The sequence below is a fragment of the Copidosoma floridanum genome, unplaced genomic scaffold, assembly GCF_036245765.1.
Source record: "Copidosoma floridanum isolate Cflo_tuat_1 unplaced genomic scaffold, Cflo_Japanese_pri ptg000021l, whole genome shotgun sequence".
Classification (NCBI taxonomy): Eukaryota; Metazoa; Arthropoda; class Insecta; order Hymenoptera; family Encyrtidae; genus Copidosoma; species Copidosoma floridanum.
This window is the reverse complement of record NW_028321898.1, coordinates 5319669-5343369: the sequence shown is the minus strand read 5'-3', so window position 1 is coordinate 5343369 and position 23701 is coordinate 5319669. Positions and strand designations below refer to the sequence as shown.

At 36.3% G+C, this 23701-nt stretch overlaps 3 protein-coding genes across 3 annotated transcripts; 1 reads left to right on the top strand and 2 right to left on the bottom strand.

Annotated features, from left to right (window-relative positions):
• Window positions 1–4100: 4100 nt before the first annotated feature.
• LOC149374102 (uncharacterized) lies at window positions 4101–6390 on the bottom strand. Its single transcript, XM_089594429.1, has 6 exons — window positions 6078–6390; window positions 5698–5870; window positions 5329–5605; window positions 4986–5038; window positions 4221–4397; window positions 4101–4109 (listed from the first exon to the last, which is right to left on the bottom strand). The coding sequence occupies exons 1-6, from the start codon at window positions 6319–6321 to the stop codon at window positions 4101–4103; spliced, it is 933 nt and encodes a 310-aa protein (XP_089450555.1). The 5' UTR covers window positions 6322–6390.
• Window positions 6391–7163: 773 nt separating this feature from the next.
• Window positions 7164–9453, top strand: LOC149374101 (uncharacterized). The gene is made up of 6 exons (XM_089594428.1): window positions 7164–7476; window positions 7684–7856; window positions 7949–8225; window positions 8516–8568; window positions 9157–9333; window positions 9445–9453. The coding sequence occupies exons 1-6, from the start codon at window positions 7233–7235 to the stop codon at window positions 9451–9453; spliced, it is 933 nt and encodes a 310-aa protein (XP_089450554.1). The 5' UTR covers window positions 7164–7232.
• A 12408-nt stretch (window positions 9454–21861) lies between these two features.
• LOC149374100 (uncharacterized) lies at window positions 21862–22895 on the bottom strand. Its single transcript, XM_089594426.1, has 3 exons — window positions 22788–22895; window positions 22076–22670; window positions 21862–21995 (listed from the first exon to the last, which is right to left on the bottom strand). Exons 1-3 carry the CDS (start codon window positions 22893–22895, stop codon window positions 21862–21864), a joined length of 837 nt encoding a protein of 278 aa, XP_089450552.1.
• Between the last annotated feature and the right edge of the window lie 806 nt (window positions 22896–23701).

The window sequence follows — 23701 nt, the reverse complement described above, 5'->3', positions numbered from 1 at the left end:
GATGACTCAGGGCGCTTACTAGCCAGTTTATTAACTAATTAAATATAAATTCACAGCCCAAGCGCCTATCACCAGATGACCCGGGGCGCTTGCTGTCCCTTTTTTTTTAAATTTTACTGAGCGCCTATCACCAGATGACTCAGGGCGCTTACTAGCCAGTTTATTAACTAATTAAATATAAATTAAAAGCCCAAGCGCCTATCACCAGATGACCCGGGGCGCTTGCTGTCCACTTTTTTTAAAATTTTACTGAGCGCCTATCACCAGATGACTCAGGGCGCTTACTAGCCAGTTTATTAACTAATTAAATATAAATTAAAAGCCCAAGCGCCTATCACCAAATGACCCGGGGCGCTTGCTGGCCACTTTTTTTTAAATTAAACTGAGCGCCTATCACCAGATGACTCAGGGCGCTTACTAGCCAGTTTATTAACTAATTAAATATAAATTAAAAGCCGAAGCGCCTATCACCAGATGACCCGGGGCGCTTGCTGGCCACTTTTTTTAAAATTTTACTGAGCGCCTATTACCAGATGACTCAGGGCGCTTACTGGCCACTTTTTTTAAAATTAAACTGAGCTGCTATCACCAGATGACTCAGGGCGCTTACTAGCCAGTTTATTAACTAATTAAATATAAATTCACAGCCCAAGCGCCTATCACCAGATGACCCGGGGCGCTTGCTGTCCACTTTTTTAAAAATTTTACTGAGCGCCTATTACCAGATGACTCAGGGCGCTTACTAGCCAGTTTATTAACTAATTAAATATAAATTAAAAGCCCAAGCGCCTATCACCAGATGACCCGGGGCGCTTGCTGGCCACTTTTTTTTAAATTAAACTGAGCTGCTATCACCAGATGACTCAGGGCGCTTACTAGCCAGTTTATTAACTAATTAAATATAAATTAAAAGCCCAAGCGCCTATCACCAGATGACCCGGGGCGCTTACTGGCCACTTTTTTTTAAATTAAACTAAGCTGCTATTACCAGATGACTCAGGGCACTTACTGGCCAGTTTATTAACAAATTAAATATAAATTTAAATCCTAAGCGTCTATCACTACATGACCCAGGGCGCTTACTATCCACTGGTTAATAAAATGAAAAATGCTACAATAGTTACGGCATTCAATGTGTAGCAAAGTAAGGCACTTAATAGGTTCTTAATTGTGATACAAAAAAAACCAACAAATAACTAGTGCTGTATGTATAAGTAACCTAACGTACTAATCGGCCAACTACTGCAATAATAATAATTATAAAATATTATAAAGGCATACTCCGATGTTACTTAGAACAATTAAGAGCTCTTATGCTAGCATTTTTGAGTTAACAAAAAATAGAATGGAACTTATATCAAGTAACTAAGGACGTTATACAGCTTGTTGTTAATTTCTAAGCCATTTATTAATACCATCAGGGCCAAAAATTGAATTCTTTTCGTTTCTTAACAAGCACTTGTCTCGATAATTATTAATCCGACGGTTTGAAAACTGTAAAGCAAGTATTTGAGGGCATCTGGGGATAGGCGCTCAGTTTAATTTTTAAAAAAGTGGCCAGTAAGCGCCCCGGGTCATCTGGTGATAGGCGCTTGGGCTTTTAATTTATATTTGATTAGGTAATAAACTGGCTAGTAAGCGCCCTGAGTCATCTGGTGATAGGCGCTCAGTAAAATTTTAAAAAAAGTGGACAGCAAGCGCCCCGGGTCATCTGGTGATAGGCGCTTGGGCTTTTAATTTATATTTAATTAGTTAATAAACTGGCTAGTAAGCGCCCTGAGTCATCTGGTGATAGGCGCTCAGTAAAATTTTAAAAAAAGTGGACAGCAAGCGCCCCGGGTCATCTGGTGATAGGCGCTTGGGCTTTTAATTTATATTTAATTAGTTAATAAACTGGCTAGTAAGCGCCCTGAGTCATCTGGTAATAGGCGCTCAGTAAAATTTTTAAAAAAGTGGACAGCAAGCGCCCCGGGTCATCTGGTGATAGGCGCTTGGGCTGTGAATTTATATTTAATTAGTTAATAAACTGGCTAGTAAGCGCCCTGAGTCATCTGGTGATAGCAGCTCAGTTTAATTTTAAAAAAAGTGGCCAGTAAGCGCCCTGAGTCATCTGGTAATAGGCGCTCAGTAAAATTTTAAAAAAAGTGGCCAGCAAGCGCCCCGGGTCATCTGGTGATAGGCGCTTGGGCTTTTAATTTATATTTGATTAGGTAATAAACTTACCATGAAGTGCCTTGGGTCATATAGGGATACGCGGCGTAGTTATATTTTATATTTTTATCAATAAATTAATTAGATATTAAGCTCCCTGGGTTATTTAGTAGTTTTTTTCTCATTATATTTATGTGTTGCAAGTCGTTTGGATCTTTATTTTAAAGATTTTGCAATCTGATGAGTATGATTTATGTATACAGTTATAAGTTGAGCGTGTATTTAAAATATTGTTTGGTTGTATTTATCTGAAGTATAGGGTTATTTGGTATAAGAGGTTTTGGGTACTGAGTTATTATGTTAAAAAGCTTGGGATTTAGTTAGTTGGTTTTAGCACATTTGAATTTGCCGCTTAGCGCGCATTAACTCTGGCCGCAGGGCGTCAGTTCAGGTGGCGGTACTGTGACGGTCACGTCTTCGGTTTTCTGCCGCAGGCGAGAGCACTGCTTCGCAGTTGGCAGTGTCCGTACTTATGACTCGGTGGCAGATGCCCTTGCGTACAAGGATAGCTACTCCGCCATGGGATTTTTCGCGTCTGCCACGTCTGTGTACCGTGTAGTTTGGTATGTAGGACTATGCAGCCAATGAGGCTCTTTTACAGTCAAGCTTGAATCAAATGGTGCCAGGGCACGTCGCGGCTGTCATGGCCCCCGGGATAAAATATATAGCTGGAAATATAGCTATTAAAAACAGCTGTTCTTACAGCTGTACATACAGCTATAACTACCTATATTATAGCTATAATCGAGTGTATGAATAAGGTGTACGTAAACGTTTATGTACAGGTATAATTATAAATATAATTATAGCTATACACGCAAGTACTGTACAACCCATAAAATAGCTGTTAGATATAGTTGTAAATATAGCTATTATGTATAGCTATTCTTATAGCTGTACGTATAGCTGTAACTACTCATATTGTAGCTATAACTGGGTGTAAGAATAAGATGTACTTACTTTCATTCTATTTTCATAGGTAGGTGTAAAACCAAAAACCAAAGAACAAAATAATCATTATTTGTGCATTAAAAAAATATAAATTTATTAGTGGTTGTTCTTACAGTAAATTCTTACAAATTTTCCAAAGTATTGAGTAACTGATGAACATCAAGATATACTTCTTCAATTATGTTTATAATCTCTTAGGGAATAGTACTATAAATTATCGGACTATCAAAATAATTATTGAAATATTACTCTTACGCTTCATTTTCAGTTTTTAACTGACAAGTCTTAGTACAATAAACTACTTACATTGTAGTGATGATTGCTAAAAAATGTTTATCAAACATTCCAATATCATCTTATGATTAAGTTTTTAACATATGAAACTATCAATATCATTTCGATACTTACTATATATTTGCTGTATAAACTTTTTAATTTTCTGAACTATACTTAATAGTTTCAAACTATTAAGTTAATATACCAAAAATGTCGCATTCAATTGCGTTATAAATTTTTATTATATTAACTATTAATCAATAGTAAATAGAACGAACTTACAGACTAAATAAAACTATCCTTCTAATTCTTCCAATAAAGTCTCAATATCATCTTCAGATACTTGTTCTTCTGAATCAACTGTTTGTTGTTCTTCCTGATTTTCCTTTGAAAACTTCTTGTTTGTAACCTGACGGTTAGCAAGAGTTTTTCCTAATAATTTAATTGTTTAATTATTGAAATGAACACGAGTCTATGTTTGGTTGAATATTTACAATCTGGCTTACCTTTTTTTTTGTTAGTTATTACTGCATTGATTTCTTTTTTTTTGTTAGTTATTACTGCATTGATTTCTTGGGTTAAATAGTGATTCATAGAAGCAACTTTCTTTGCAAATTCAGTAGAATCTTTATCCAGTTTTTGTATCTTTATTATATACCATATTAATCTTCCTGCAAATAATTCATCACTCATTAATGTGTATGGGCAATTTTACATTTATAAAATAACTTACTCCTTATCGCTTTATGTTTTATTGGAGTGATTTGCTGTCGTGAGTGTACTCCATTTGGAGTTTTATTAGATGGATCTCCCGATATAGATCGCTCTGATAGCTGTATTCTAGTATACAAGCTACGAGCTATCGTTTTTATAAACATGCTGTGTTCCTTTTGCTTAATAGCCTCTTCCCATTGCGATAATCTAATGTAAATATCATCTCCCAATGAAATCATGTTAACCTGCAATATCAAGCATACTTATGAAATGTCGATGTATTATTCAACTATACTATAAAATAAGACAAAAAATTTTTACGTTAAGTTTTTGACCATACAAAAATTAATATACGTGTAAAAATTTCTCTTGATTTCAAAATTCAAAAACAAATTGACATTTTTAAATAAAAGAAATAAAAATTGACATTGTTTAAACACAAAATTGTAAAAGTATTTTACTTCTATAGTAAAAATTTACTGGTTAAAACATATTTTCATCATTGTATTTTTTGTATCAATACGTACAAACCTTTTCACCATTCTGTAATTGACGAACAAATACTTTTTTAAAATTATTGCTTTTAATACTTTTAGAAACTTTTATTTTTTTCGTAGGGTTGAACTCAGACATCGATTGCTTTTCAAAAAAAAGCCTTTTCTTGCACTTTTGGCTGACAACGGTATAATAACCATCATCTTCATCATCATCATCATCGTTATGATCTTTTTTTTTAGGCGTTGATGTTGCAATTTGATCTGTTTTTCCCTAAAAAAAGGAGTAATGATAGTAAAACTTTATTTAAAATATAAATATTGTGTGATTATATTTACCCCTAGAGAGTTATTACTTCTTGATTGATCAGAGTTGTCAGCTGTTGATGGACCTAGAAATATACAACATAAATATTCATGTAATATATACTAATCATTATTCATTAGTCATCTTAATGAGTTTCAATATTTTATATGTATTTACCTGCATTATAAAAGTCACGATTTAAAATTTGTTGTTCTAGGTTTTGATTTTTTTCTTCTAGTTTTTTTACTGTTTCTTCACAAGTTTTATATTTTTCGAGCAACTGTTTATTCGATAATTGTAACTGTATATATTTCTTTTTCAACTCATCGAGATCATCAGATATTTTTTTTTCAGTTCTGATTGTTTGTGCCTCACTTGGTTTTTTGGGAGATAGTTCAGAAATCTTTGTATCCCTGCATGGAAGTGTAACATTTTCTGTTCGTCCTTGTTCACTGGTATCTGTGATTTCAGTTGGTAAATCATTTTCTGTTGAATCTATCTTCAATGGATCTACATCAATCTTTTCGGATGCAGCTCTATCATCTATAACTTCTTGTATAATTAAATCATTTGTGTTAACAAAGTTTTCTATCTTTTTTAGAAAAATGTCTTTTTGGGCTTTTTTTTCTGCTAATGCAGCTTTTTGAGTAGTCTAAAATTAGTATGGCATTGCATTATTGTATAATCAGATAAAAATATTAGAAGAAACAGAATAAAATGAAAACTGTATAGAATGATTAATACCTCTTTCAATGGCTTTGTAACCTCTTCGCTGCCATCACTCAAGATTTCATTTGAATCAACATTAATTTTTTTTGTAGGGCGACTTTCGCTTTTATACTCTACGATAGCAGAGTGATCAAGTGGTGGGAAAACTGTTCTCCTCATCAACCATTTGGCAACTTGGTCAGCATTGCCTGATGATGGCCGAAAAGACATGTTACAAGTATATCTCGAATTTATGATTAACAAGATTTACCATCTAAGACAGACATTCAAAATAATTTTAAATTAACTAGCAATAACAATTTATTACAAAGGCAAATGACTTCAAAAATATTCCCAAGGAAGATGTGGATTTTAATTGCATGAGAAACAACTTACTATCTATTTTTGTAACTTACATGCTAGATCACCAATTTGGACTCCAATAGGTTTTCCTTCAAAATCTTCACTCTCATTATCATCTTCCTCAAAATCTTCTCTATCCAGGACAGCAGTATAAATTTGTTTATTATCAAAATCTAAGTTATGACTTGGTGGATGTTCTTTAAACTCTATAATTTTCTCAATTGGAACAATTAGTAGCTTTTTGGAAAATTCAATCATTTTCACTCTTGCATGTGTAACTTTGCCGTTACTTGCCATGTTTGACGTCGATGTAACGGAGATAACGTTGACGAAACAAATTAGTAACAACTACACTATACACTTACATATTTTTAGTTGTGCAGCGAAGAACGACGGCAAGTAGCCATTACAGAAAATTTTTGGCGGTTTTTAATTACCAAAAGCCACTAATCACATTACTAAAGGCAATGAAGATCAAACTATAGAACTTGTCATCACTAAGGCCGCGGTTACATGGCGGCGGAAGTATCCAGCGGTACGTCACGGCGGAAAGAGAAAAGAGTCCCCCCACCATCATTTTAATGAGTTACGCGTTCCGCTCCCGCTGGATAAAATCTCCATCGTGCACATGAGAGCGTAACAAGCGGAGCGTAACGACGGAAGCCAATGAGAGTATAGCTTTCTAGCGGCAAACATTCGATGTTATGCATTTAATGTGAATTATTAATTCTTACGTATGATACATTATTATAGAAAAATGACTATCATAGCTATGATCATTGTCACATATCAAAAAATTTTAAGAAAAATAAAAGAAAAAAGTTATATCATTATTTAGTTGGCTTCCGTCGTTACGCTCCGCTTGTTACGCTCTCATGTGCACGATGGAGATTTTATCCAGCGGGAGCGGAACGCGTAACTCATTAAAATGATGGTGGGGGGACTCTTTTCTCTTTCCGCCGTGACGTACCGCTGGATACTTCCGCCGCCATGTAACCGCGGCCTTAGTGATGACAAGTTCTATAGTTTGATCTTCATTGCCTTTAGTAATGTGATTAGTGGCTTTTGGTAATTAAAAACCGCCAAAAATTTTCTGTAATGGCTACTTGCCGTCGTTCTTCGCTGCACAACTAAAAATATGTAAGTGTATAGTGTAGTTGTTACTAATTTGTTTCGTCAACGTTATCTCCGTTACATCGACGTCAAACATGGCAAGTAACGGCAAAGTTACACATGCAAGAGTGAAAATGATTGAATTTTCCAAAAAGCTACTAATTGTTCCAATTGAGAAAATTATAGAGTTTAAAGAACATCCACCAAGTCATAACTTAGATTTTGATAATAAACAAATTTATACTGCTGTCCTGGATAGAGAAGATTTTGAGGAAGATGATAATGAGAGTGAAGATTTTGAAGGAAAACCTATTGGAGTCCAAATTGGTGATCTAGCATGTAAGTTACAAAAATAGATAGTAAGTTGTTTCTCATGCAATTAAAATCCACATCTTCCTTGGGAATATTTTTGAAGTCATTTGCCTTTGTAATAAATTGTTATTGCTAGTTAATTTAAAATTATTTTGAATGTCTGTCTTAGATGGTAAATCTTGTTAATCATAAATTCGAGATATACTTGTAACATGTCTTTTCGGCCATCATCAGGCAATGCTGACCAAGTTGCCAAATGGTTGATGAGGAGAACAGTTTTCCCACCACTTGATCACTCTGCTATCGTAGAGTATAAAAGCGAAAGTCGCCCTACAAAAAAAATTAATGTTGATTCAAATGAAATCTTGAGTGATGGCAGCGAAGAGGTTACAAAGCCATTGAAAGAGGTATTAATCATTCTATACAGTTTTCATTTTATTCTGTTTCTTCTAATATTTTTATCTGATTATACAATAATGCAATGCCATACTAATTTTAGACTACTCAAAAAGCTGCATTAGCAGAAAAAAAAGCCCAAAAAGACATTTTTCTAAAAAAGATAGAAAACTTTGTTAACACAAATGATTTAATTATACAAGAAGTTATAGATGATAGAGCTGCATCCGAAAAGATTGATGTAGATCCATTGGAGATAGATTCAACAGAAAATGATTTACCAACTGAAATCACAGATACCAGTGAACAAGGACGAACAGAAAATGTTACACTTCCATGCAGGGATACAAAGATTTCTGAACTATCTCCCAAAAAACCAAGTGAGGCACAAACAATCAGAACTGAAAAAAAAATATCTGATGATCTCGATGAGTTGAAAAAGAAATATATACAGTTACAATTATCGAATAAACAGTTGCTCGAAAAATATAAAACTTGTGAAGAAACAGTAAAAAAACTAGAAGAAAAAAATCAAAACCTAGAACAACAAATTTTAAATCGTGACTTTTATAATGCAGGTAAATACATATAAAATATTGAAACTCATTAAGATGACTAATGAATAATGATTAGTATATATTACATGAATATTTATGTTGTATATTTCTAGGTCCATCAACAGCTGACAACTCTGATCAATCAAGAAGTAATAACTCTCTAGGGGTAAATATAATCACACAATATTTATATTTTAAATAAAGTTTTACTATCATTACTCCTTTTTTTAGGGAAAAACAGATCAAATTGCAACATCAACGCCTAAAAAAAAAGATCATAACGATGATGATGATGATGAAGATGATGGTTATTATACCGTTGTCAGCCAAAAGTGCAAGAAAAGGCTTTTTTTTGAAAAGCAATCGATGTCTGAGTTCAACCCTACGAAAAAAATAAAAGTTTCTAAAAGTATTAAAAGCAATAATTTTAAAAAAGTATTTGTTCGTCAATTACAGAATGGTGAAAAGGTTTGTACGTATTGATACAAAAAATACAATGATGAAAATATGTTTTAACCAGTAAATTTTTACTATAGAAGTAAAATACTTTTACAATGTTGTGTTAAAACAATGTCAATTTTTATTTCTTTTATTTAAAAATGTCAATTTGTTTTTGAATTTTGAAATCAAGAGAAATTTTTACACGTATATTAATTTTTGTATGGTCAAAAACTTAACGTAAAAATTTTTTGTCTTATTTTATAGTATAGTTGAATAATACATCGACATTTCATAAGTATGCTTGATATTGCAGGTTAACATGATTTCATTGGGAGATGATATTTACATTAGATTATCGCAATGGGAAGAGGCTATTAAGCAAAAGGAACACAGCATGTTTATAAAAACGATAGCTCGTAGCTTGTATACTAGAATACAGCTATCAGAGCGATCTATATCGGGAGATCCATCTAATAAAACTCCAAATGGAGTACACTCACGACAGCAAATCACTCCAATAAAACATAAAGCGATAAGGAGTAAGTTATTTTATAAATGTAAAATTGCCCATACACATTAATGAGTGATGAATTATTTGCAGGAAGTTTAATATGGTATATAATAAAGATACAAAAACTGGATAAAGATTCTACTGAATTTGCAAAGAAAGTTGCTTCTATGAATCACTATTTAACCCAAGAAATCAATGCAGTAATAACTAACAAAAAAAAAGAAATCAATGCAGTAATAACTAACAAAAAAAAAGGTAAGCCAGATTGTAAATATTCAACCAAACATAGACTCGTGTTCATTTCAATAATTAAACAATTAAATTATTAGGAAAAACTCTTGCTAACCGTCAGGTTACAAACAAGAAGTTTTCAAAGGAAAATCAGGAAGAACAACAAACAGTTGATTCAGAAGAACAAGTATCTGAAGATGATATTGAGACTTTATTGGAAGAATTAGAAGGATAGTTTTATTTAGTCTGTAAGTTCGTTCTATTTACTATTGATTAATAGTTAATATAATAAAAATTTATAACGCAATTGAATGCGACATTTTTGGTATATTAACTTAATAGTTTGAAACTATTAAGTATAGTTCAGAAAATTAAAAAGTTTATACAGCAAATATATAGTAAGTATCGAAATGATATTGATAGTTTCATATGTTAAAAACTTAATCATAAGATGATATTGGAATGTTTGATAAACATTTTTTAGCAATCATCACTACAATGTAAGTAGTTTATTGTACTAAGACTTGTCAGTTAAAAACTGAAAATGAAGCGTAAGAGTAATATTTCAATAATTATTTTGATAGTCCGATAATTTATAGTACTATTCCCTAAGAGATTATAAACATAATTGAAGAAGTATATCTTGATGTTCATCAGTTACTCAATACTTTGGAAAATTTGTAAGAATTTACTGTAAGAACAACCACTAATAAATTTATATTTTTTTAATGCACAAATAATGATTATTTTGTTCTTTGGTTTTTGGTTTTACACCTACCTATGAAAATAGAATGAAAGTAAGTACATCTTATTCTTACACCCAGTTATAGCTATAATATGAGTAGTTACAGCTATACGTACAGCTATAAGAATAGCTATACATAATAGCTATATTTACAACTATATCTAACAGCTATTTTATGGGTTGTACAGTACTTGCGTGTATAGCTATAATTATATTTATAATTATACCTGTACATAAACGTTTACGTACACCTTATTCATACACTCGATTATAGCTATAATATAGGTAGTTATAGCTGTATGTACAGCTGTAAGAACAGCTGTTTTTAATAGCTATATTTCCAGCTATATATTTTATCCCGGGCCGTCTCACTCACATAACATTACTTTTCAGTATTGTATGTATATAGAAAATTAAAGTGTAGTGGTAAAGTGCAATATTTGAAATTTTGAAATGAATAAGGAAGACAAGAAAGAATATTATGGGAGCTTAAAAGTTTCAGAATTGAAAAAGCTTTTAAAAGGGAAAGGAGCAAGAGTCAGTGGAAGAAAAGCAGAACTCGTGGAGGCAAAGTGGTCGAGGCATAAGCCATGACTTGGGAGCGGCAAAAATGTTGGTCTCCCAATTGCTTCGAGCCACTTTAATTTAATCACACTATTAGAAGGAAATTAAAATTTCACTTTCTTATCTCAGGATATTACACTGCACTTCATTTTTCCTACTATCTTTAAACGTAAATGCAAACAAAAATTGTCTGCAAACAACAGCAATCATTTACAAAGGTTATGTCTTCTGCTTTGCTCATCACACAGATAGGCTCACGGACACAATACACAACTGTAAATTTGACGGTGTGTAAGTGCGACGGCCATGACAGCCGCGACCTGCCCTGGCGCCATCTGATTCAAGCTTGACTGTAAAAGAGCCTCATACCTATCACTCGGGTCGCTGTGTCATGTACGCTCTCAGCCATCTGCATGCTCAATTGCTCACTCCCAGTAGTATATGCTCTAAAGGCCTACGCAGTCAAATTGACATATATAAGGTGCACAGTGCAAAAGAATAACATTGGTTGATATAACTATATACATGATGCACAACGCGTTGTGCTTTACGTTTTTACAAATATATAGATATACCAACCAATGTTATTTTTGTGCACTGTGCACTGTGCACCTTATGTTAATTTGACTGCGTAGGCCTTAAGGTATTAGATTACCAGACACACAACCTGATCGGAAAGCATACTAAGATCATAAACCTAGTTATGATCGTAAAAAATTTGAAAAAAACGTTATTTCCTCTTAATCAAGTTTAATACGATTTACGTACAACTAATTGTGCACGCGAAGAGAAAAATCTTACATAATAATCACTAAAAAAATACAAAATAAATACATTTAGATAACAAACATGCATGTTGGATAAGATCCCTGTTGTTGCAGTCCAATAAAAACCAATAAAATTTTACAATGGGATTTTTCTATTAGTTTCTTATCGGTATTTGCACCCGTAAATCCAAATAAAATCCGAAATGGTTAAAAATAGATTTTCTATATCATTTATTATAACTAGGACATGATTGAACAAAAATAAATTGACAAATTTATGTCATACCATCCGGATGGTAACATCAAAACGGGGGGATTAGAGTATTTTATATGTAAATTGAAAGAAAAGTTAGTTATTAATTTTTATTAGAATTTTGTAAAAAATACTTTAGTCCCCCCGTTTTGGTGTTACCATCCGGATGGTATGACATAAATTTGTCAATTTATTTTTGTTCAATCATGTCCTAGTTATAATAAATGGCATAGAAAATCTATTTTTGACCATTTCGGATTTTATTTGGATTTACGGGTGCAAATACCGATAACAAACCAATAGAAAAATCCTATGGTAAAATCAATGAATTTTTTATTGGTTTTTATTGGACCGCAACAATAGGGATAAGTATATGCACTTAGAGCATAATATGCTCTAAGTGCATATATATACCTTACGACTTCCCTTTCTTTGAGTATATCCCCGTTTAATTGGTGGTGGTAACAATCGGCTTAAGAATATTATTATCTGTACCGAGGAAGTTCTAAGATTAGGAACCAACACACAAACAATGTTAGTGTTTATATGTCGGAAGGCGGGTTCGTTGCCCTGTATAAAAGAGCGAAGTTGCTCAAATTGCCGATTGTATACAATATTTAAAAATAATTATTATCAAGTTTCAAAATTCATCTGTTGAATAATCAATTAATTCCTGCACAATATACAGCAATTGTTTTTTGATTATTACTTTATTGAATTCTCATCGTTCCCTGAATATTCCCTTAAGTTAATTAATTTAATGTCTTTCTTAACTTATTCAATATCTTTCTCAATTTAATATCTTTTTTAATTTATTCCTGCCCTTTTTTGGGTACAGACAATATTCTCATTTCATATAAACAATTTCATGAATATCCTAACAGCTATTATTCAAGATTTTATCTTAAACTATTTAAAAGGAACTTGCAATCATACGTGGAGGGAAAGGTTTGCTTAAATAAGTACAAGCAATTTATTTTTAATTATCTTATATTTATTCAATCATATGATTCTAAGGAAATTGTATCTTCAATTTCTACATGTATTAAATACATTTGAGTAATCACGGTTATTTACGTTAATAATGAAAAAGGGAAATGTATAATATACTCGATAGTTTAGAATGTACTTAAAATTTATTCGCCTTTGTTTAATAAAAAATTTTACATAAATGACAATTTGAATTTTCCCTCCTTAATACCTCCGCTTAGACACGTTAGGTTAGACTAGCATGAATTTTTAGTACAACCCAGTGTTGCGATATACCCATAGAGATATTTATAATATCTCTATGGATATACCCAAGACTTCTCTTGCCTCTTGGGTGCTCTCGGCTAGTAGCGCAAGCGCAGAAGAACCATGCTCTCTCTCTCTCACCAGACAGGTAGGAGTAGGGGAGCCCCCTACCTAGTCTTCAACTTAAGCTCCGCCCACTTCTCACGACTTAAATATTACTTTTGATTCTAGGTCCGTATGTCTCTCGATGGTCGAGTGGGCTAGCTGTTTTGCCAACGCATGACTTGTAGTCCGGTAATCTTCGATTCCTGACTATGGCACTTTTTTTTTCTTTTTTAATATTATTATTATTATTATTATTATTATTATTATTTTATTAATATTATTATTAATATAAAACATCAGAAATCTAATTAAATGTGCAACAAAAATACTAAAATTAGGAGATACTATTTCCTCTCCACCTTGCGGTAAGTATCAGGGCGCGTTTTTTTTTGAAAGAAAAAATTAAGAAATAATTTCATTACTAAGAAAGGAGTGATGAGGCTACGACTTAAACGAAAAATACGTTGAAAAAATTTAGTAATTATAAAAAAGATTTATTAATTTATGAGCAATTTTTCTGAGTAAACTGATTATACGAAAAAAATGAAATACGTTGAATAAACTGGACTAATAAAAAAAGTATCAATTATAACTATAATTTTTTCTTTTAGTGGTATCCCCTATAGGCCTATCCCACTAATGATGATGTCTGAATCGATATCTAAAAAAAGCAATTAATTTAAAAAAAAGGAGAACAGAATAATGAAACTTAATTTTAAAATTAAAAAGTTATAACCTACTTCAAAGCAATCATCGATTCAGAAATCTCCTTGGATACTGTAAATAAATATCAAATTAATAATTTTATTGAATAAATAAATTACTACATTATTGAGCAGTCTTTTTTAAGTAACTATCGACGTTACTCTTATAAACAAAAACAATTTCGTACGAACACTAATAATACATTATTTAATGCAACATCACTTAAGTAAACTTCTTTGGATGAAAAAAAAGCTTAGATTTTTAATTAATACTGTTAAGTGATTTAAATCTAATGACTAATTCAAACTTTTTACAATACACTTATAGTATAAAACTAAGTAAATAAGTAAATTCATGAAATTTTTTACATATGATTTAAATAAAAGTAATTTCTTATCTAAATATGACTTTTTGAATTTAATTTGCAATCAACACAAAACAAAGCAGTAATTCCACTACTTCTAACTAGTTAACATTATAGCTTTAAAAATAAACAAAAAAAATATAAAATCTTCCACGTTATCATGAAAACAGCTAAGAATTAATTTTGCATGAAATACATAAATTATTGAACACATTTGAAACTAAATTATTTAGAAGTTAATAAAAATTTAAAAACACTCAACTGATTACAAGTTGCCTTGAATTTTGATTTCTGGATCGACTGCTGAATCGCGTTTATACATTTTTGAGTTGAATAATTCAAGATGTTCTTTTGAGATTTTGAAATAGATTGCATTAATACTTCAAATTGGAAAATAAGATCGAATAAAAGAAATAGCGTTAAGTAAATTAATTTCCATTTTGTTCCGTTTTTTAGGTTTTGTATCTGTAACAATCGAAAAAATTCTTTCCGTTTTGGCGTTAGAATGTGGAAAAGATAAAATCGCTTCAATAAAAATTTTTAAATTTGGGAACTCTAAGTTTTTATTTTCTAAGCGTGAATCGATAATTTTCTTCCAAAACTCATCTATTTCAACATTGCAAAAAGTTGAATGATTTAAATCAAAACGTGATGGCAGCTGCAAAATTTCTCTCTTTAATAATTTAAAATCAATATCTGAAAACGGAAAGTAAGTCTGAAAGTCGTCAATTAAATTAGGATTCTGATTCCAAAATTCACTATTCAAGGCATTCGTAGGTTCAAGAAAATCTAGTGTTCGAAGCATACCGTCATTTTTAAAATAATTTCTTTGATTTTCGTTGAAAGCAGTGACATAAAAATCCAAGCAATTTTTTTGAACATCCACAGCATCCTGTTCTGGAAAATATTTTAAAACATTGTTACAATTATCACCAACAGTCACATCCTCTATGGGTTTGAAGTCTTCATCTGCGTTTACCTTGTAATTGAAATTTTGTGTTAGTTTTTTTAGTGCTGCATCGGTTAGGAAATTAGAGCCTATTGCTACTAAAACTTTTAAACATTTATTTCTTAATTTATAAATGACTTGTTTTTTAGTTTGAAATAATGCATTAAATTTATTAAAATCAAGTAAAGTATAGTGTAAAAAATACAAATAAGCTATCACTGAGTTATCACTTAATAAATTATATACATATAGTTGGGTGAGCTTTTTTTTTCCTTATCGTTACTTTCAGCATACTTCTCATGAGATTCGAGTAAGAAAAAGGCTTTTAAAACTGATGAATTATTAAGTACCTGGTCAATACAATTATAAAGCGAAAGCCATCTTGTGCTGGCTAATTTAAAAATTTTTCTAGTCGAAGTTTCTTCAAAAATTTGAAATTCTTTTAAATTCTCGCATCTCTTAGAACTATTAGAGAAGTATTTAGCAATCGATTGTAGCAAAGTCTGGCAATACGATGGAATTTTAGCACACCTTTTTTTCGCCACCAAAGCTGAAGTATGGCAAATACAAGGAAGCAAAATTACATCATGGACTTTATTTTTTAAAAAGGTGAAAAAAGAATTTTTTGAGCCGGTCATTATACTAGCATTGTCGCATGCCAAACTTGCTATATTGCTAAGGAATTCCATGTTTAATAAAAAATGGTTCAAACGCTTGAAACAGTTCTTTTGCCCCACACGATTTTGCATTTAATTGAATTAAATGTAATAAATGAGAAACTACTTTACCCGTTTCATGATTGAAATATTGAATGGCAACGCAAAAAATTTTTTTTTAATGTAATATCTGTCGATTCATCGACTAAAATTAAAAACCTTTGAAATTTAACAGTATTAACTAGTTTTTTGAATTAACAAGCGTTTAAAACATTTTTTATCAAACTTGCACATTTGTCCCTTTTCATGCCCATTTGCTCTACAATTTTTGGTTTTTTGCAGAGCTCCTGTGTAAAAGGTATCAAGTTATTTACAAGATGAATTGGCAAGTTATGTTCTACTATAAAGAGGGCTAGTTTTAATTCAAACTCTTTAATTTGAGTAATTATATCATTAAAAGGAGAATCATTAGGTGGATTGACTTTTTGTTTTTCAATATTCGCCTTAGTTTGATGTTTTTCTGTTGCAACGTGCTTGACTAAATCTTGCCTGTTATAGCACGTGATGTTAATACTACAAAAAGAACAACGAGCAGGTTTCTCCACATTTAAAACATCATGTAAAAGCCAATCTCGAAACAAAGGATCTACTTACCACGCTAAAACAAAAATGCAACTACTCTTATTTTTTTTTGATGCACCAACATCACCGCTTTTTTTTGATTTTCGCTTGGAATTCTTATTCGCACTGGAAGACATGATTTTAGCTTTATTATCAGAATATTCTTTAATTAATACAATAATAAATGCAAGCGCGACTTAAGCGAACGAAAATTTTACTCAACTGTCTAATCAAAAAGTGAAATAAACTGCTTTACGAACTTGCAAGATTATACTGGGCCAACAGTTGATTACCCACGTATCACGCCCAATAGACAGTAGTAAACACTTACTAAATTAAAAGTACACTAAACTACGCTACTAATGTAATATATCAAAAATACGTACGTATTACTTAACTACCTTGTGATATCCGGACCTGCTTCCTCCAAAGGCAGACGCTAAAAGAAAGAAAACATAGTTCTCCACGCTGCAGTAGAGTCTCGCATATATGTATACTTGAAAATCAACGCATGTCGCGAAATCAAAACAAACAACCTTAACGAAGGCTTCGAGTGAACCGCGATTTGCACGCACAGCTTTTGTTTTTACGCTGCCTGTTGGCGCGCTTCTTTTTCTCATGCCGTGTAGTAGTTGATGATGACTGCTGTGCTTTTGAGGATTCCTAACTCTTGACAGATATATATTGTTGTCAATGAACATATAAATCTTGCCAAGAATTGTAATGCACCAGAGCATAAATTGCCCATGACTGAATCAGAGTTACTCCAAATTTTATTGAAAAAAAACTGCTCATTAATTAATGTATCTTTTTTATAATTACTAAATTTTTTCAACGTATTTTTGGTTTAAATCGTAGCCTCATCACTCCTTTCTTAGTAATGAAATTATTTCTCAATTTTTTCTTTCAAAAAAAAACGCGCCCTGATACTTACCGCAAGGTGGTGAGGAAATAGTATCTCCTAACTTTAGTATTTTTGTTGCACATTTGATTATATTTCTGATGTTTCATATTAATAATAATATTAATAAAATAATAATAATAATAATAATAATAATAATAATAATAATAATAATATTAAAAAAGAAAAAAAAAGTGCCATAGTCAGGAATCGAAGATTACCGGACTACAAGTCATGCGTTGGCAAAACAGCTAGCCCACTTGACCATCGAGAGACATACGGACCTAGAATCAAAAGTAATATTTAAGTCGTGAGAAGTGGGCGGAGCTTAAGTTGAAGACTAGGTAGGGGGCTCCCCTACTCCTACCTGTCTGGTGAGAGAGAGAGAGCATGGTTCTTCTGCGCTTGGGAGCACTGCTCAAGTCGTCGACCCAGGAACTTCGCCTAAGAACGTGATCGCTCGCTCTAGTGCCTTGACTACTTGGGGATGCGTCGTCTCCACGCTTAAAGCGGTCCAGCACCGAAAGTCCAAGTAGGAACCGGTTAGTGGAAGGGTTACCTTTAGGTGGTGCGCAAACTTACTTTTCAGCTCTTGGCCTTCGTACTCAGTCTCCTTCTCTCACCTTGAGCTCGTCGCGGTAATGTACCGGTGCACGAGAGAGTTCCAGATCTGGGTGACCGCGGATCTCCGCGTCCCAGGTTCGCTGGAAGAGAACTACTTCACACTGCGCGCTGGCGCCTTTTATGCTAATGTTGTTTCCTTTTGAGTAGCAGGTTTTTACTTTGTGGGAAACTTGTCAACCTGAGCAGGAGTGTCAGAGGATGGCAGCCTACAGCTGCCAGGTACGTGGATGGATGAGAGAGATTAACCCGATCTAGAGACAAAGAAACTTTATTAGGAACGAGTTACATTACAGATGATACGTGAGCTACAAGATGTGCTCAGTTTAAGCAGCAAGCAGAGACTGTCGTATGCGCGCAAGCCACGGCACAGGCGCCGGGCCTGATCGGTCAGGTAGAGCGGAGAGTTGCTGACTCTGGTCGCAGGAGAGCTGTGCGCCCCTACATACTCCCCTACGAGAAAACGCATTAAAAAAAACTTTAAGTGTACAAAAAGGTGGGTGGCTAACGCACAAGCCGACTGACAAAAACAATCTAGAAATGCGGAACAGACTGTAGTTACAAAAAACAAGAATAATTGAATAGACTTCAACTAGAGACAAGTCGAGAACAGGTACGCGTTTGGTGCCGTAAGGCACAAGTACATTACAGTATTAAATCAGTGCTCCGAAGAGCCTTAATATCAAGGATTCAGTCTCGAACGTTCCTGGTTTGATTAGAAAGGGTTTGACAAGCTTTCCAGCACGCTTTGAGGGAAGCTGTCAAGATCACAACCTTTAATTAGGCAACGCAATACAAATGGACTTGAAACTAGCGCAAGGGCTAAATGCTTATTGTTACTAAGGCTAAAGGAGACTTGGCGAGGAGTCCGACGCCGATCTGAGCGCGAGTAAGTTTTTACCATGGGAACAGGCCTAGTGGGGTCAACGCGTGGAACCGAGAGATCTAGAAGCGGAGTGGCGAGACTCTCCGGAACAAAATAAGCCGGTTTCAGAAATTCCGTCGATACGACCTTAGGCACTCCCTTCACCTCTAACTTGAAATCTCGATCTGAGACGCGCTCGAGAATTTTAAAGGGGCCAGAGTAGGGCCTCTCGAGAGATTTGACTGCTGGAGAGCGCTGAAAAATATGCGTGCACGAAGCGAGGTCCTTGAAGACAAAGGGACGCGTGCCGTGGTGATGTTCTACTGGCACTGGCTTAAGCTGACGCATGTGCTCACGGTAATCCTTAATAAATATTTAAGGATTAGCCATAAAGTCATCGGAGATGAAAAATTTCGCGGGAATGCGGAGGCTGGTTCCATAGAGGAATTCGTCGGGAGACGCGCCCGTGTCAAGACGCACGGCTGTGCGCAAGCCGAGAAGCATGGTCGAAAGGAAGCTTCTCCAATTTGGATTGTTGTGGCACATGAGTGCCATTTTAAAGCTGCGGTGCCAACATTCAATAAGACTGTTGGCGGCAGGATGATACGTGGCGGTTCGCTTGCGTCGACAGCCAAGGAAGGCGAGGTACGTGTTGAAGATTTTCGCTTCGAATTGCGCACCCTGATCGGTAGTGAGGAATCGAGGAGCACCGAAATGCGTGACCCTGTGCTCCTGAAACGCACGAAGAACGGTAGAAGCTTCAATGTTTTTAAGAGGCACCGCCTCAGTCCAACGTGAGAAGCGGTCAATCATGGTCAAAAGGTAAGTATAGCCATCGCAAGCCTTGAGGGGTCCAACGATATCCATATGGACGTGACGAAAACGGTCGTCAGGAGCCTCAAATTTGAGGGGCTCGTTCTTGACGCTGCGAGAGATTTTCGCTTGTTGGCAATCGGGGCAAGCTTGACACCAGGCTTTGATGTGTCGATGCATTGCAGGCCAAACGTACCTTTGTCTAATCAAGTGGATCGTGACTTTGGAGCCAGGATGCGAAGGTGAGTGAAAAAGGTCAAAAACCCTTTTACGGAGAGTTTTCGGGACGTAGGGGCGAATTATGTTGCCCGTTAGGTCGCAATAGAGACGATTATGGTTATGGCCAAACTCAATCCTTTTAAGATTAAGCGAATGGTCGGACGATTCGAGGAGCTCTTTCAACTCTGTGTCATGCTGCTAGTGCTGCACCAGCTCAGGCATTTCGAAGTCTAGGGGAAGACGAATGATTTCGACACGCGAGAGATCGTCCGCGGCCACGTTGGCTGTGCCAGGAAGGTGCTCGAATTGCGTGGTGAACTGAAAGATGTAGCACAGCTGGCGGCGCTGACGCGGAGAGGCCTTATCAAGCTTTTGAGAGAAGGCAAAGGTTAGTGGCTTATGACCCGTTACAACCTCGAAGGCACGACCCTCGAGAAAGTACTTGTAGTGCTTGGACGCTTTGTGAACAGCGGTAAGTTCCCTATCGTAGGCGCTGTAGTTACGCTGGGACGACGAGAATTTTTGAGAGAAGAAGGCGAGAGGCTTCCAGTCACTGTCAACGAGCTGTTCCAGTGCTGCACCCATCGCAAAGTCCGACGCATCCGTAACTAAACGAATTGGAGCGTTGGGAGACGGGTGAATAAGGTGGCAAGCGTTTACGAGGGTATCTTTGGTCTTTTAAAACGCCTCGACAGCCCGGGTGACCAATCAATGACTCTGGTGTCATTTTTCTTGGAGCCGTGGGTGAACGAGTGCAGTGGAGCTTGAACAGTGGCTGCGTGAGGAAGGCTTTTGCGATAGAAATTGATGAGACCAAGAAATTTACGAAGCTCGACAACAGTCTTGGGTTGAGGGTAATCGAAGATTGCCTGAACTTTCTCACGAGAGGGCCTGGAACTGTGCTGATCGATGAGTTGGCCAAGAAAGACTATCTCGGACCTGCCGAATTAAGAATTGCAAGGTTAAGTCGCAGGCCAAATTTCTTGAGTCGCTCTAAGACGATGCGAAGGTACTTCTCATGCTCTTCCAGCGAAGAGGAGAAAACGAGGATGTTGTCGAGATAGGCAAAAACGAAATTGAGGTCCCCCAGCGCTCTGTTGTTGATATAGCGTTGAAAGGACTGTGAAGCGTTGCGAAGGCCAAAGGGCATACAAACGTACTCGAAGAGACCAAAGGGTGTCGTGACTGCCGTCTTTAACACGTCAGTGGGAGCTACCAGGATTTGATAGTAAGCTCTGAAGAGATCGAGCTTGGTGAAAATTTGCTTGCCTTGCAAGAGGATAGAGTAGTCGTGCAAGAAGGAATCGGAAATTTATCCGGCACTGTACAAGCGTTGAGGCGCCTGTAGTCGCCACAAATGCGCCAAGCACCGTCCTTTTTTATGGCCATGTGAATAGGGCTGGCCCAGGGACTCTTAGAAAGGCGACAAATGCCCTGTTTGACGAGGCTTTCAAACTCGTCACGAGCCGCCTTGTACTTCTCTGGGTCTAAACGCCTAGCACGCTCAGTGACGGGAGGACCAGAAGTTTCGATGTAGTGAAAGATTTCTTTCGCGGTGAGGGGATTGGAAGGTTTCTCCCCAGGAGAACCTCGGAAAACTCTGCTCATAGTTTGGAGAAACTAGAGTTGGCATCGAGAACACTGATCATAGTCGTTTGAGTTAGCCTGAAGCAACCGATTGAAAAGGTTCTGGAGTGTGAATCGACGACCCTACACTGTTTAAGGTCGACCAAAAGGCCGAAAAAATGTAGAAAATCAGCACCAAGAATTGGACTGGTGACACCTGCGCGATGAAACTTCCAAGGGAAGTTGCGTTTTAGGCGAAGATGAAGGACGAGGCTCTGTTCTCCGTGAGTGTTAATAATCGAGTCGTTCTTGGAAAATAGCTTAATTCAAGTAGGCGTATTATCACTAGCCTTCTTTGGAAGCATCGAGATTTCAGCTCCTGTATCGACGAGGAAACTGAGTCCTGAGACTACGTCGCGAATGTGGAAGCGCTTGGAAGAATTTCCAGCTCCGCTTGAAGCTTCCGAACGAGGGAGACGGTTTAGTTTTCCGAGGGGGCTGGGTGCCAAGAGCAGTTGCCTCGGCAACGGTAGGCTTTACTGCCAAATTTAGCTTGCAGATAGCACAATCCATCGGTCCCGGCCTCTTGGTCCGAGGGTTTTTTATTACGTGATTTAGAGAGGCCGCGGTTATAATTTCTGGTATGAGAACGGCCTCGGTTTTTCTCGAAAGATTCAAGGCGGTCGGAAATGCGAGCGATTTCTTTACGCAGATCTGAGAAGGACGAGGTAATAGGGTTCACGTCTACCGCGTTGACGCGAGAGACTTCGGTGCCAACGGAGGCCATAAACTTGTCGGCTGCTTCAGCGAGTTTGGTCAAGTCAACGATTTCTGAAATGGAGAGCGCAGCACGACAATCGGGAGGCAGTTGTTCGAGGAAAATTCTTTTGAGCACATCTTCCCCGCAGCCAGAACCAAGGGAACGCATGCGGCTAAGCACTAGAGAGGGCTTACCTTCGAGAGAGAATTGAGTGCGTAGGAGTTGACGCAACCGATCTGCCGCTGACCCACTGAAGGTGGACAGCAAGCGATTTTTGACTTGTTCGTAAAGATCGTCGGGACGCGGAACGCAGTAAAGCAAATCGATAACTACATTCATCGCATCGGCATCGAGCTTTTCCGCGACGAAATCTGCCTTAGTGGCAGACCCAGTTATTCCTTAATTCTGGAGAGTAATTTCGCACTGTGAGAACCAGACTCTGGGGTCATTGCGCAAAAAGCCCGGAATTTTCGGAACCCTATAGGCCGCTACCTGAGGTGCAGGACGAGCTGTGGCAAGGCCAGCTGTGAGCTGCTGGTTCTGATCAACGGCTTGGCGGAGGGCGTTTTGAAGCTCCTCGACCTGTTCCTGAGTGGCCATGACAAAGCTGGTGGAGCGCTATCAGTGTTGTCAAAGGACGGGCTAACTTGCACTCGCAGGTGCAGTACAACAGTAAAAAAAAATAATAAACCGACACTGATGGAAACGCAGCAACAGGTTACGCGTGTGTCAGTGTTGACAAAGAAGCTAATGTGCACACGCAGGTGCAGCACAGACGAGAGGCTACACGACACTGACCCAACCTAAAACCGTTCAATACTACGCACTAACGACAAGATGGGAGGCAAAAAAATTGGTAAAAGAGAAAAAAATAAAATAAAAACTCTTGAACACTAGCCGCGTAAAATAATAAACGATTCCGACGTGCGCACAAGCAAACAAAACAAGAGTTCTACGAAGTGCTCGCTTGCTCGATGCCACGCACGCGCGCGAAAACTCGCACACAGACAATTCCTATAAAGACGCTAAAAAAAAAAAAAAAAAACGCGATTCGAAGAATCAAAACAAAGGTTTAAAATACGTGCACACCGTTTTTGCAAAATGCACCACCAACGCACACTAACGAACGCTGACGCTCATGAAATGTTATTGTCTGTGACCTCTGCACAATTACTCGCTTGCTTACCTGAAGTTAGAGTGAAGAGATGATTCGGGCATGTTGACGAGGTCCGCTCGAGTGCAGCAGGTATGAGCCCTAGGGTGCCGCGCCGCCGAGAAGGACGTGCAGACAAGGCACTTGGGCGATAAAGGCACGAGGCGTGCTGATGCACGCGGAGTTGGCGGCAAGGCGTGCTGGGACACGCAAAGGCCGAAGGCGAGGCGTGCTGAGACACGCAGGCGAAGGT

Bases quoted from the DNA above. Each gene is read 5' to 3' on its own strand.
- LOC149374102 (XM_089594429.1), bottom strand. From the start codon at position 6,321: ATGGCAAGTAACGGCAAAGTTACACATGCAAGAGTGAAAATGATTGAA. The intron at 5,606-5,697 runs GTATTAATCATT...TACTAATTTTAG, and splicing joins TTACAAAGCCATTGAAAGAG to ACTACTCAAAAAGCTGCATT. The intron at 5,039-5,328 runs GTGAGGCACAAA...GTATATTTCTAG, and splicing joins ACTATCTCCCAAAAAACCAA to GTCCATCAACAGCTGACAAC.
- LOC149374101 (XM_089594428.1), top strand. From the start codon at position 7,233: ATGGCAAGTAACGGCAAAGTTACACATGCAAGAGTGAAAATGATTGAA. The intron at 7,477-7,683 runs GTAAGTTACAAA...GGCCATCATCAG, and splicing joins CCAAATTGGTGATCTAGCAT to GCAATGCTGACCAAGTTGCC. The intron at 7,857-7,948 runs GTATTAATCATT...TACTAATTTTAG, and splicing joins TTACAAAGCCATTGAAAGAG to ACTACTCAAAAAGCTGCATT.
- LOC149374100 (XM_089594426.1), bottom strand. From the start codon at position 22,895: ATGGCCACTCAGGAACAGGTCGAGGAGCTTCAAAACGCCCTCCGCCAA. The intron at 22,671-22,787 runs GTAGCGGCCTAT...TCTGCCACTAAG, and splicing joins CAGCTCGTCCTGCACCTCAG to GCAGATTTCGTCGCGGAAAA. The intron at 21,996-22,075 runs GTAAAGCCTACC...CTCGTTCGGAAG, and splicing joins TCTGCAAGCTAAATTTGGCA to CTTCAAGCGGAGCTGGAAAT.